The following is a 14,225-nucleotide window of genomic DNA, read 5'->3' as shown; positions in this document are numbered from 1 at the left end:
GAAAATATCCAATGATGTTATAAATAACCCTTAGAAATAATCATTATTTTGTGTGTGTGAAAAATTGTTTTATGGTCGGTCACAATCATGTGTGTACTGAATTAACACATTTCTGCAGTCATAATTATTATATATCTCAGCCCAGCTGCTTTAATCTGTTTGATCACATCCTAGGGTTACTATTATGCATAAAAACTCTTATACAGCACTGATAGGAATACAGAGACAGAAGTAAAAAAAAGTAAAATACAACCATCAACATATTTCAAACTTGTTACTTTATTGTAACATATCACATTTTTATATTAGAGCTACCACTGTTTCAACATCAATATTGCAACTTATTTGTAACATTTGAATTTTTTTATTTGTGATTGCAACATTCAAGTGAAATGTTCAGTAACTGTAACTGGATTTATAAGTTCACTGTTATCCCAGCGGTCACTATTATGACCATCAAGATGTTTATTCATTCTATGACCAGTCAACTAAATTTAAGAACTGTGAATTAATATATTAATACTAGACACCTTAAAGATAATGTGTACCAAAAATCTGTGCCATATGTTTATGTTAACACACTTTACTAGCCTTTTATTTTGGAGCTTTGATGCAGTCATCATCTGCTCAAGGTGCAAACAGGAAGTAATCTGCTCTGGTCATGTGACACGGCACATATTTAACTGAGACCCTTTATTGTTTCCATATTTGCAGGAAGTGCACTAAAGCATCAGTCGGTAAGGTTTTAGATCTTTATAAATGAAAAGCTTCTCTACGGTCTCTATCGTGAGCGGTGGGGTTAAATGGGTTAATTACTCTTCACTTTGTATTTTAATGCCTCTGTCACATATAACACAGGCACATATTTGAGGTGCATTAGGATGGCAGCATTTTATTAGTGTTTCAGCGTTAAGAAAATATATTGTTACCGTTTCCCTTGAACAAAAGCATAAGAGGAAAACTAGACTGTTTAGCACAGCTGACAGCAGCACAAACTCTGTGCTAGACAGATGAACACTGAAGTGCTGGAGGACAGCGGGGGGTCATTAAAGCTGGCGGAGGAACTGCGCTGGAACACTAGCACTAGCAGGGAGTTAATCAGCTTCTGGAGATCTGAGGAAACTCCTGGTAGATCTGCTGCACGATGAGTTTGTCCATGGCTCTGCTGGAGCCCTGATCCTCCCCACAATCCTCTTCTTCTCCCAGGATCCTCTGCAGCGCCGCCTGCAGGTCGCTCAGCCGGTGCCGGTGCTCCAGATAGTCAGTGGAGCGCATGATGGCCAGCATGAGAGACAGATACTCCATCCGCATCTGAGCATCCAGAGCAGATGAACACAGCACAACACAAGCTTACCAGCTGCATTCATCATTAGCATTACAGCTAGCAACACATTAATCATATTAGGTGCACTTATCCTCAGTTACTGGAGTTGTGATTATTAGTTATTACAGTTATGTTATTTGTTATTATTGTTATGGTTATAGTTATAATTACTATAGTTAGGATTATAGTTACAATAGTTATGTTATAGTTATTATAGTAATAGTTATCATTATATTTATGGTTATAATTACCATAATTATGGTTATAGTTACTATAGTTAATGTTATAATCATTGTAGTTATCATTATAGTTACTATAGTTATGGTTAGTTATTGTTATGATTATCAGTTATGTTATAGTTACTGTAGCTATGATTATAGTTATGGTTCTAGTTCCTATAGTTATAGTTATTATAGTTATGGTTCTAGTTACTGTTATAGTTATGGTTATAGTTACTATAGTTATTGTAGTTATAGTTACTGTAGCTATAGTTAATAGTTATTATAGTTATGGTTATAGTTACTATAGTTATTGTAGTTATAGTTACTGTAGCTATAGTTAATAGTTATTATAGTTGTGGTTATAGTTATAGTGTGTGTGTGAAGCACGTCTCACTCTATCACCAGGTGACAGGTCTGAGATCTGTCTCACTGCGATGTCGATCATCACCATCAGGTCGGTGCGGTAGAAGATATCAGATGTGTCTCGACTGGAGAACACATCTTGCAGGAATTTGAGCACTGAGTGCGGCGCAGGAGGAGCGTGATCAAACACACACACCGGGTCCTCTATACACACACACACACACACACACACACACAGTGTCAGTAAATCACTGCGGCAGCTCTACTGTGAAATGAGTGAGTGTGTGTGTGTGTGTGCATGTTTATGTGGTTTATGAGGACACAAATGTGTATAATGACATGGGTATGACAGAGGTATTACAATATGAAGGTGGTTTATGAGGACACTGCCTATGTCCCCGTAATTCAAAAGGCTTAAAAAAAAAAAAAAAAACATACTAAATGGTGTTTTTTTGAAAATCTAAAAATGCACAAAGTCTCCTGTGAGGGCTAAGTTTAGGTGTAGGGTTGGTGTAGGGCAATAGCACACACAGTTTGTTCAGTATAAAAACCATTACGCCTATGGAGAGTCCCCATAAACCACAAAAACCAACGTGTGTGTGTGTGTGTGTGTGTGTGTGAGAGTGTGTCACCTCCTCTGTTAAGCAGTAACATGAGTTTCTCAGTGAGAATCTTAACATTGTGTCTCTTGATCAGCGCCTGCATCACCATGTTGCTCTCCGGTACTGCAGGGGGCAGCAAACATACAAGCACAGGTCAAGAGTAAGACAGAGAGCGACACACTGGCTGGTTCTGCGGTGTGTGTGTGTGTGTGTGTGTGGTACCGCTCAGGTGCAGGTTGAAGGCCAGCAGCAGGTTGATGAAGAGGTCCGGCAGCTGCTCTGTGGGGTCGGAGGGCAAGCCGTCCTCAATCACGTCCAGCAGAAACCGCAGGAAAGCGCTGTTGAGATGCTCTGAGATAGAGAGGGACAGGTCAGTCTGCAGTCAGCAGCATTCAAGCGTCCAGCGGCACGAGCGTGTCTCTTACCGTAGTGATGCAGCGGGATCTGCTCGCCCCTGCAGAAGATCATGGCCATCAGCAGCGCACTGTAGCACATCTTCTCATGCTCTGCACACAAAACACACGTCAGTTGCGCACAGACACACAGAGCCGGAGCTGGAGCTGGAGCCCGAGCCGGACTCACCCCGAGTGTCCGTCTGCAGGTCCCTCGCCAGCTCCATGCTCAGGACAGAGTTCAGGAGGGTGGAGATCAGCGCCGCTTCCAGACCGCACATCGCCCCGAACACCTTCAGCAGCAGCAGCCGCAGCGACACGCGGTGCTCCTGAACGATATCACGCGTTACTGACGCGCAAAATACTGCTCACGCTACAAACAATCACTACATAACAACTATAACTATAAAAGTAACGATAACCATAACAACAACTATAACTATAACAGTAACGATAACCATAACAACATCTATAACTATAACAGTAACGATAACCATAACAATAACAGTAACGATAACCATAACAACAACTATAACTGTAACAGTAACGATAACCATAACAACATCTATAACTATAACAGTAACGATAACCATAACAACAACAACTATAACAGTAACGATAACCATAACAACAACTATAACAGTAACGATAACCATAACAACAACTATAACAGTAACGATAACCATAACAACATCTATAACTATAACAGTAACGATAACCATAACAACATCTATAACTATAACAGTAACGATAACCATAACAACATCTATAACAGTAACGATAACCATAACAACAACTATAACAGTAACGATAACCATAACAACAACTATAACAGTAACGATAACCATAACAACAACTATAACAGTAACGATAACCATAACAACAACTATAACAGTAACGATAACCATAACAACATCTATAACAGTAACGATAACCATAACAACAACTATAACAGTAACGATAACCATAACAACAACTATAACAGTAACGATAACCATAACAACAACTATAACAGTAACGATAACCATAACAACAACTATAACAGTAACGATAACCATAACAACAACTATAACAGTAACGATAACCATAACATCTATAACTATAACAGTAACGATAACCATAACATCTATAACTATAACAGTAACGATAACATAACAACAACTATAACAGTAACGATAACCATAACAACATCTACAGTAACGATAACCATAACAACAACTATAACTATAACAGTAACGATAACATAACAACAACTATAACTATAACAGTAACGATAACATAACAACAACTATAACTATAACAGTAACGATAACATAACAACAACTATAACTATAACAGTAACGATAACATAACAATAACTATAACTATAAAAGTAACGATAACCATAACAACAACTATAACAGTAACGATAACATAACAACTATAACTATAAAAGTAACGATAACCATAACAACAACTATAACAGTAACGATAACCATAACAACAACTATAACAGTAACGATAAGCATAACAACAACTATAACTATAACAGTAACGATAACCATAACAACAACTATAAAAGTAACGATAACCATAACAACTATAACTATAAAAGTAACGATAACCATAACAACAACTATAACTATAACAGTAACGATAACCATAACAACATCTTTAACTATAACAGTAACGATAACCATAACAACAACTACAACAGTAACGATAAGCATAACAACAACTATAACTATAACAGTAACGATAAGCATAACAACAACTATAACTATAACAGTAACGATAAGCATAACAACTATAACAGTAACGATAACTATAACAACTATAACAGTAACGATAACCATAACAACAACTATAACTATAACAGTAACGATAACCATAACAACATCTATAACTATAACAGTAACGATAACATAACAACAACAACTATAAAAGTAACGATAACCATAACAACAACTATAACTATAACAGTAACGATAACCATAACAACATCTTTAACTATAACAGTAACGATAACCATAACAACATCTTTAACTATAACAGTAACGATAACCATAACAACAACTACAACAGTAACGATAAGCATAACAACAACTATAACTATAACAGTAACGATAAGCATAACAACTATAACTATAACAGTAACGATAAGCATAACAACTATAACAGTAACGATAAGCATAACAACTATAACAGTAACGATAAGCATAACAACTATAACAGTAACGATAACTATAACAACAACTATAACAGTAACGATAACCATAACAACAACTATAACTATAACAGTAACGATAACCATAACAACATCTATAACTATAACAGTAACGATAAACATAACAACAACTATAACAGTAACGATAACCATAACAACAACAACTATAACAGTAACGATAACCATAACAACAACTACAACTATAACAGTAACGATAACCATAACAACAACTACAACTATAACAGTAACGATAACCATAACAACAACTACAACTATAACAGTAACGATAACCATAACAACAACTACAATAACTATATAACAGTAACGATAACATAACTACAACTATAACAGTAACAATATCCATAACAACATCTATAACTATAACAGTAACGATAACCATAACAACAACTATAACTATAACAGTAACGATAACCATAACAACATCTATAACTATAACAGTAACGATAACCATAACAATAACAGTAACGATAACCATAACAACAACTATAACTGTAACAGTAACGATAACCATAACAACATCTATAACAGTAACGATAACCATAACAACAACAACTATAACTGTAACAGTAACGATAACCATAACAACAACAACAACTATAACTGTAACAGTAACGATAACCATAACAACAACTATAACAGTAACGATAACCATAACAACAACTATAACTATAACAGTAACGATAACCATAACATCTATAACTATAACAGTAACGATAACATAACAACAACTATAACAGTAACGATAACCATAACAACATCTATAACTATAACAGTAACGATAACATAACAACAACTATAACCATAACAACAACTATAACTATAACAGTAACGATAACATAACAACAACTATAACTATAACAGTAACGATAACATAACAACAACTATAACTATAACAGTAACGATAACATAACAACAACTATAACTATAAAAGTAACGATAACCATAACAACAACTATAACAGTAACGATAAGCATAACAACAACTATAACAGTAACGATAAGCATAACAACAACTATAACTATAACAGTAACGATAAGCATAACAACAACTATAACTGTAACAGTAACGATAACCATAACAACAACTATAAAAGTAACGATAACCATAACAACTATAACTATAAAAGTAACGATAACCATAACAACAACTATAACTATAACAGTAACGATAACCATAACAACATCTTTAACTATAACAGTAACGATAACCATAACAACAACTACAACAGTAACGATAAGCATAACAACAACTATAACTATAACAGTAACGATAAGCATAACAACAACTATAACTATAACAGTAACGATAAGCATAACAACTATAACAGTAACGATAACTATAACAACAACTATAACAGTAACGATAACCATAACAACATCTATAACTATAACAGTAACGATAACCATAACAACATCTATAACTATAACAGTAACGATAACCATAACAACAACAACTATAACAGTAACGATAACCATAACAACAACTACAACTATAACAGTAACGATAACCATAACAACAACTACAACTATAACAGTAACGATAACCATAACAACAACTACAATAACTATATAACAGTAACGATAACATAACTACAACTATAACAGTAACAATATCCATAACAACATCTATAACTATAACAGTAACGATAACCATAACAACAGCTATAACAGTAACGATAACCATAACAACATCTATAACTATAACAGTAACGATAACCATAACAACATCTATAACTATAACAGTAACGATAACCATAACAACAACTATAACAGTAACGATAACCATAACAACAACTACAACTATAACAGTAACGATAACCATAACAACATCTATAACTATAACAGTAACGATAACCATAACAACAACTATAACTATAACAGTAACGATAACCATAACAACATCTATAACTATAACAGTAACGATAACCATAACAACAACAACTATAACAGTAACGATAACCATAACAACAACTACAACTATAACAGTAACGATAACCATAACAACAACTACAACTATAACAGTAACGATAACCATAACAACAACTACAACTATAACAGTAACGATAACCATAACAACAACTACAATAACTATATAACAGTAACGATAACATAACTACAACTATAACAGTAACAATATCCATAACAACATCTATAACTATAACAGTAACGATAACCATAACAACAGCTATAACAGTAACGATAACCATAACAACAACTATAACTAACAGTAACGATAACCATAACAACATCTATAACTATAACAGTAACGATAACCATAACAACATCTATAACTATAACAGTAACGATAACCATAACAACAACTATAACAGTAACGATAACCATAACAACAACTATAACAGTAACGATAACCATAACAACAACTACAACTATAACGATAACCATAACAACAACTACAACAGTAACGATAACCATAACAACAACTACAACTATAACAGTAACGATAACCATAACAACAACTATAACAGTAACGATAACCATAACAACAACTATAACAGTAACGATAACCATAACAACAACTATAACTATAACAGTAACGATAACCATAACAACAACTATAACTATAACAGTAACGATAACCATAACAACAACTATAACGATAACCATAACAGTAACGATAACCATAACAACAACTATAACAGTAACGATAACCATAACAACAACTATAACTATAACAGTAACGATAACCATAACAACAACAACTATAACAGTAACGATAACCATAACAACAACAACTATAACAGTAACGATAACCATAACAACAACAACAACTATAACAGTAACGATAACCATAACAACAACAACAACTATAACAGTAACGATAACCATAACAACAACAACTATAACAGTAACGATAACCATAACAACAACAACTATAACAGTAACGATAACCATAACAACAACAACTATAACAGTAACGATAACCATAACAACAACAACTATAACAGTAACGATAACCATAACAACAACAACTATAACAGTAACGATAACATAACAACAACTATAACAGTAACAATAACATAACAACATCTATAACTATAACAGTAACGATAACCATAACAACAACTATAACAGTAACGATAACCATAACAACTATAACTATAACAGTAACGATAACCATAACAACAACTATAACGATAACCATAACAGTAATGATAACCATAACAACGACAATAACTATAACAATAACGATAACCATAACAACAACTATAACTATAACAGTAACAATAACCATAACAATTACTACAATAATAACTATAACGATATCTGATCTGTGGGGTCGGAGGGCAAACTGAGCCTCTATTATCTCACATGATGACGTCATTAGAGCGACTCACCATCTGATAATACGACACCAGCGACAGAATCGCCTCATACTCGTTCACGCGACACATCTTCTTACACACCTCAGGATCCGCATCAGTCTGAAAGAAACACACATAATTATATACACATTGCTCTGCTTGCAATGACAATGAAGCTATTCATTCATTCAGATGTAATGCTATACGAATATGTCTCCCCAACGCTATTTCTAGGGCTGCCACTAATTACTATTTTTATTTCGATTAATCTATCGACTAATTTATCGATGAATCGATTAATCTAAACGATTAATTTCCCACACAAAAAAATCAACAATTTTACTTAAGAATATTTTATTAAACCAAATGAAATCCAAATTTCTACGAAAACCTTTTTTAAAGCAAAAGTAAAGTGCAGCATAGAGTGCAAGAAGCATGTAGGTTAAGCTTGTGCGTCTCACAGCGGCTCCGTTCACAGCAGCTCCACAGAAACTGGTATCATTTACATGTGGAGCGTCTCAAACTCATCTCTGCATGCTGTTGTGAGTTTGGGTTTATTATAACGTTCATCTGGGAACACAACGTGCTCCATTTCATCAGATTTCTAAGATAAATCATTTATAAATCTATGCAAACACAGGAGAATACATCTCGTTTTCAAAATAAAAGCTCAAACCCTCACTCTGAGTTACATGGTTTGATGTCCACATGTTCATTTAATTACAGCGGCTGTAGCATTTCTGTCCTAAAGAAATCTAATCTAAGGATTAGATTGCGCAGTAATCTGTAATAATAATCGTCAGGCCGTCGGCGCCCCCTGCAGGCCTGTGTTGTAATGCATAATGTACATTAGCTCTATTGTTTATAATACATTATGTATTTTAACAGTTTTGTTCAATAAAACCATATGATTTCTTGCTTTTGATACTTTATTTGAACTAATTATTGCATCATTGCTAAGTCATTTTAATAGCTATTGTTCACTATTTTTATTATCACAAAAAATTTATTATAATTATAGGGCCCTATGAATATATTTTGTATACTAATTCCTATGAATTTGCCACTTCATAAAATACACACGGTGTTTCACAAAAAGTATGAATTTGCCACCTCGTAAAATACATACGTTTCACAAAAAGTAAAAATTTCAACGAATTTGCCACCTCATAAAATACGTACGTTTCACAAAAAGCATGAATTTCTACAAATTTGCCACCTCGTAAAATATGTACGATGTTTCACAAAAAGTAAAATTTTCTACGAATTTGCCACCTCATTAAATACGTATAATGTTTCACAAAAATTTTGAATTTTACCACCTCGTAAAATACGTATGATGTTTCACAAAAAGTACGAATTAGCCACCACTTAAAATATGAATTGCAAATTGCCGTGAGAATGGGTTGATCTCACCAGTATCTGCAGTAACTCCTCCAGGTAACATGCGATGAGCGCATGATCTTCGTACAGAGCCCAGCTGCGCTGCTGCGAGTCGTCGCGGTGTCGCGCCAGATCGCTAAAGATCACCTGCAGCCGCTGCTCATCGTGACACACCTGGCCGATCGGCAGGGCCGCGCCCAGATCCTAACGACACAAACCCAACAAATGCTTCAGCAGCTGAGCCAACAACAGAACACCCCGACTAGTCACGCAGCTACTAACCTTACTCTCCACCAGCGACAGCAGCACCTGCTCCAGGTCTGTCGTCACCCTCGGCAATGTGCTCTGCAGGTGACCCACCACCACGCCCACGGCAACCCGTGACAGCTCGTAACTAAGGCCCGTGTTCTTGCGCACCAGTTCGATCAGTTCCACTCCAATCGTCACGGGAATGGCTGCAGACAGGGTGGGGCTACCGGGAGGGCTGAGAGGAGCAGGGGGAGCCAGCAGCCACTCTGCATCCAATTGGTGTTCGGCGGCAGGCTGTTTACCGATTGGCTGGGTCTTCGAAGGGTCTGGAGAAGGGGAGTGGTCAGGCACAGGAGGGGGCGGAGCCAGTGAGCTCTTTCTTGAAGGCTCTTCCTGAGGGGATCGGTCAGGGATAGGAGGGGGCGGAGCCTTGCCTCGTTTTGGCACGGGGGGCGGAGTGCTGCTGATGCTGGGAAGACTAACTGAGGAAACACCCGACTGGGAGGAGCTGGAGTCTAAGGAGGCGGAGCTGACAGACAGAGAGGGTCCAGTGGGAGGTGCGGGGCTGGGGCTTGTGGAGGAGACTCTCAGTGGCACTTCTGGATCTGTAGAGAGACAAAGAGAGACACGTTCACTCAGGCGTAACGCAAGCGTATCGGTCGCTGCTGGTTTGCGCACTCACTGGTGCGTCGTGATTCGCGATGTTTCTCCGGAGGCGGCGGAGTCTCGGGCACCGCTCTGCGAGGCTGAGGAGGAACCTGATAGAGTCCAGGAACGCTAGCGGGACGCTGGGACGCCGGCTCGCAGCTGTAGGCTCGGCTCAGACCGTTGGGCGGCACGCGGCTCAGAGACACCTCGCTGGAGGAGGATGGGATCTTCTGCTGGTGACCCGATGGAGTCGGGCTTCTGCAGGACACAGTCTCCTTCCTGTGGTGGATCAACTTCCTGTGGAGTGTCACGGATATACATAAAAAACACACATGTAAATGTAATAAAATATGAAAACATAATAAATATAAAAGTTGATATAATACAAAAATAAAAAAATATAACAAAATAAAAGTGGGTAATATATCCTATTTATATAATATTTATCATTACTATTTATTATTCTTAATTTAACAATATAATAGTAAATATTAAAAACACAAAAACTGTGTAATATTAAAATGGAAATAATACGATAAAAATAAAAACAAATATGTAAATATAATATAATATGATATAAGAATATATTAATATAATATATAAATATATAAGAATAAAAAAAATAATAATATAAAAATTTAATCATTCCATAAACTAGACGTGTAATAAATAAAACATAAAAATAAAATTTAATGTATTACAAAAATATTACAATATTAATCTGTAAATATGATGCTATATAAAAAAATATAATATGTAAAGATATAAATATTAACTATGATATTACATAAATATAGTAATATTAACTAGACAAATGTAACAACATAAAGACATTTTACAAGAAATGAAATACTACAAAAAAAAAAAAAAAGTATGTATATATTCAATATTATATAAAAATGTAATACAAGACAAAATATTCATATCAAATATAATAATAATACATAATATAAAAGTAGAAATATAATTTGACTTCCTAATAAAATAAACGATCAGTCTGTGAATATGTGGCTCTGGACTCACTGCAGGATGTTTCTCTGCTCCAGGTTGTATTTGCCTCCGTTGGTCATGGCCACGTTGTGAATGGCTTCAATGGCTCGATCAATAGACTGCAGAACCTCGTCCTGCTCTGGAGCCTGATGAGACATCACCATCATCATCGCCATCATCATCACCATCATCATCATCACCATCATCATCATCACGATGCACAACCCAGCGGATGAACAGCGTGTGAGTGAGTGTGCGTGTGTGTGTGTGTGTGTGAGTGTGTATGTGTGTGTGCGTGCGCGAGTGTGTGTGAGTGAGTGAGTGCGCGCGCGTGTGTGTGTGTGTGTGTGTGTGTGTGTGTGTGTGTGTGCGCGCGCATGTTTATGTGGTTTATGAGGACACAAATGTGTATAATGACATGGGTATGACAGAGGTATTACAATATGAAGGTGGTTTATGAGGACACTGCCTATGTCCCCGTAATTCAAAAGGCTTAAAAAAAAAAACATACTAAATGGTGTTTTTTTGAAAATCTAAAAATGCACAAAGTCTCCTGTGAGGCTAAGTTTAGGTGTAGGGTTGGTGTAGGGCAATAGCACACACAGTTTGTTCAGTATAAAAACCATTACGCCTATGGAGAGTCCTCATAAACCAACATGTGTGTGTGTGTGTGTGTGTGTGTGTGTGTGTGTGTGTGTGTGTGTGTGTGTGAGTGAGTGTGAGTGTATAGTGAGAGACCTCACCGGTATTTTCTCGATGTAAGCGGCGGGGATGTATCCCGTCTCTCCGGAGCTGCAGCGCGTCGCGAGCCACCAGTGCGCGCTGCTGCGCTCGAGCACGAGGAAGCTCTCTCCCGCGGGGAAGCGCAGCGCGTTCCGCTCCGCAGAGCTGAAGGAGAACAGCGAGCGATACATCGCGTTACCGACGCGTTAAGAAGCGATATAAACGAAAGACGCGCGATCATAACGTGCTCAGATCATGTGAACGCGCGGCTCTGCAAAGCGCAGCCCCGTTTACACCACACCGGGCGCGCGCACAAACGTTCACGCGCCCTCAAGGAAGAATAATCGAGCTCAGAGTCTGATTCACAGGAACACCGAGATGCTCATCGATTTCAGATCAAAATAACTGAAAGAGGAAGAGATTTGACACAAATTGTGTTTTATTAACGTCTACCCCAACCCTAAGCCTATCCCTTTCAGTAATGCAAGAACAGTAATTATTGTTGTACAGTGTGAGAAATATAACGCTGTATTGGTGTGCGCATGCGCAGTAGCTGCAGCTGTCTCGCGCTTCTAGCCTTAACCGGATGTTGACATCGGCAGTGCGCGTCAGTGAAATGTGTCCGTCTGCGCGCGCCCGAGCGAGCGCGTGAGTTCCGCGCGTCATGACCGCCGCTAGCTGCGCGAGGCTGCTGTCACCGGGATCCGTTCACGGACTGCGGCTCGGTTTGAGGCTTGTTCCCGCGCTGAGCCGGTAAGCGCGAGCGGGGTTCAGTATAGTGTACTACAGTAAATACTGCTCAGACTGTCACGTGACCTTATTATGCTCGCGCTGCGCGGTGATCTCCGACATAAGTGTGTCTGTGTATAAAATGATTTTGTTTTAAAGTAAAAGTGGTATTTTTAGTCTGTATAAGGTCAGGCACAGTGCATTGTGGGATACGGTGTTCAGTGTGGTGGTCTCCGGTGTGTAGAGTGACTCCGGGGCGGGGCCACAGGCTCGGTCCCGCTGATGACGAGCTGTACCAGAGGACCACCGTGACTCTGATGCAGAAGAACCCCGCCGCGGGAGCCGTGATCTACAGCTACAGCCCGCGGGGATTCAACATCACCGGCAACACCGTGCTCGGACCCTGCGCTGTGCTGCCGCCCGCCATCCTGCAGTGGAACGTGAGAGAGTGTGTGTGTGACAGACAGAGAGAGAGTGTGTGTGTGACAGACAGAGAGACAGAGACAGAGAGAGAGTGTGTGTGTGACAGACAGAGAGAGAGAGAGTGTGTGTGTGACAGACAGAGAGAGAGAGAGTGTGTGTGTGTGTGTGTTCACTATGTAAGTGTTGTTGCAGGTGGGCTGTCACACTGACATCACAGTGGAGAGTTTGTCTCTGTTTTATCTGCTGGAGCCTCGCATCGGTGAGTAAACACTACGGTTGAGCACTGCGGAGCTTCCTGAAGAACAAGGGCATCGCTGTGGAGGTTCAGGACACGGTAAACACCATCTCTGCGCTCGTTTAGAATACATCACACCTCACAACAGGGTAAGACACAGAAAGAAGTTTCTGAACGAATAGGCTGTTCCCAGAGTGCTGTATCAAGGCACCTCAGTGGGAAGTCTGTGGGAAGGAAAAAGTGTGGCAGAAAACGCAGCACAACGAGAAGAGGTGACCGGACCCTGAGGAAGATTGTGGAGAAGGACCGATTCCAGACCTTGGGGGACCTGCGGAAGCAGTGGACTGAGTCTGGAGTAGAAACATCCAGAGCCACCGTGTACAGGCGTGTGCAG

General features: G+C 38.2%; 2 protein-coding genes across 2 annotated transcripts; one reads left to right on the top strand and one right to left on the bottom strand.

The window, feature by feature from the left end:
* Positions 1–129: 129 nt before the first annotated feature.
* Positions 130–13,024, bottom strand: LOC306867714 (NCK-interacting protein with SH3 domain-like). Its single transcript, XM_079413547.1, has 12 exons — positions 12,465–13,024; positions 11,755–11,867; positions 10,766–11,028; positions 10,117–10,688; positions 9,868–10,038; positions 8,485–8,571; positions 3,093–3,231; positions 2,936–3,016; positions 2,733–2,861; positions 2,541–2,633; positions 1,940–2,112; positions 130–1,311 (listed from the first exon to the last, which is right to left on the bottom strand). Exons 1-12 carry the CDS (start codon positions 12,633–12,635, stop codon positions 1,099–1,101), a joined length of 2,205 nt encoding a protein of 734 aa, XP_079269673.1. The 5' UTR covers positions 12,636–13,024; the 3' UTR covers positions 130–1,098.
* Positions 13,025–13,082: 58 nt separating this feature from the next.
* Positions 13,083–13,863, top strand: LOC306867219 (NADH dehydrogenase [ubiquinone] 1 alpha subcomplex assembly factor 3-like; the record flags this gene model as incomplete). The annotated part of the gene is made up of 3 exons (XM_079412811.1): positions 13,083–13,197; positions 13,418–13,613; positions 13,789–13,863. Exons 1-3 carry the CDS (start codon positions 13,109–13,111, stop codon positions 13,861–13,863), a joined length of 360 nt encoding a protein of 119 aa, XP_079268937.1. The 5' UTR covers positions 13,083–13,108.
* Between the last annotated feature and the right edge of the window lie 362 nt (positions 13,864–14,225).

This window comes from Barbus barbus, assembly GCF_936440315.1.
Source record: "Barbus barbus genome assembly, chromosome: 49".
Lineage (NCBI taxonomy): Eukaryota > Metazoa > Chordata > Actinopteri > Cypriniformes > Cyprinidae > Barbus > Barbus barbus.
The sequence above is the reverse complement of the archived record's forward strand: the minus strand, read 5'-3'. Positions and strand labels throughout refer to the sequence as shown.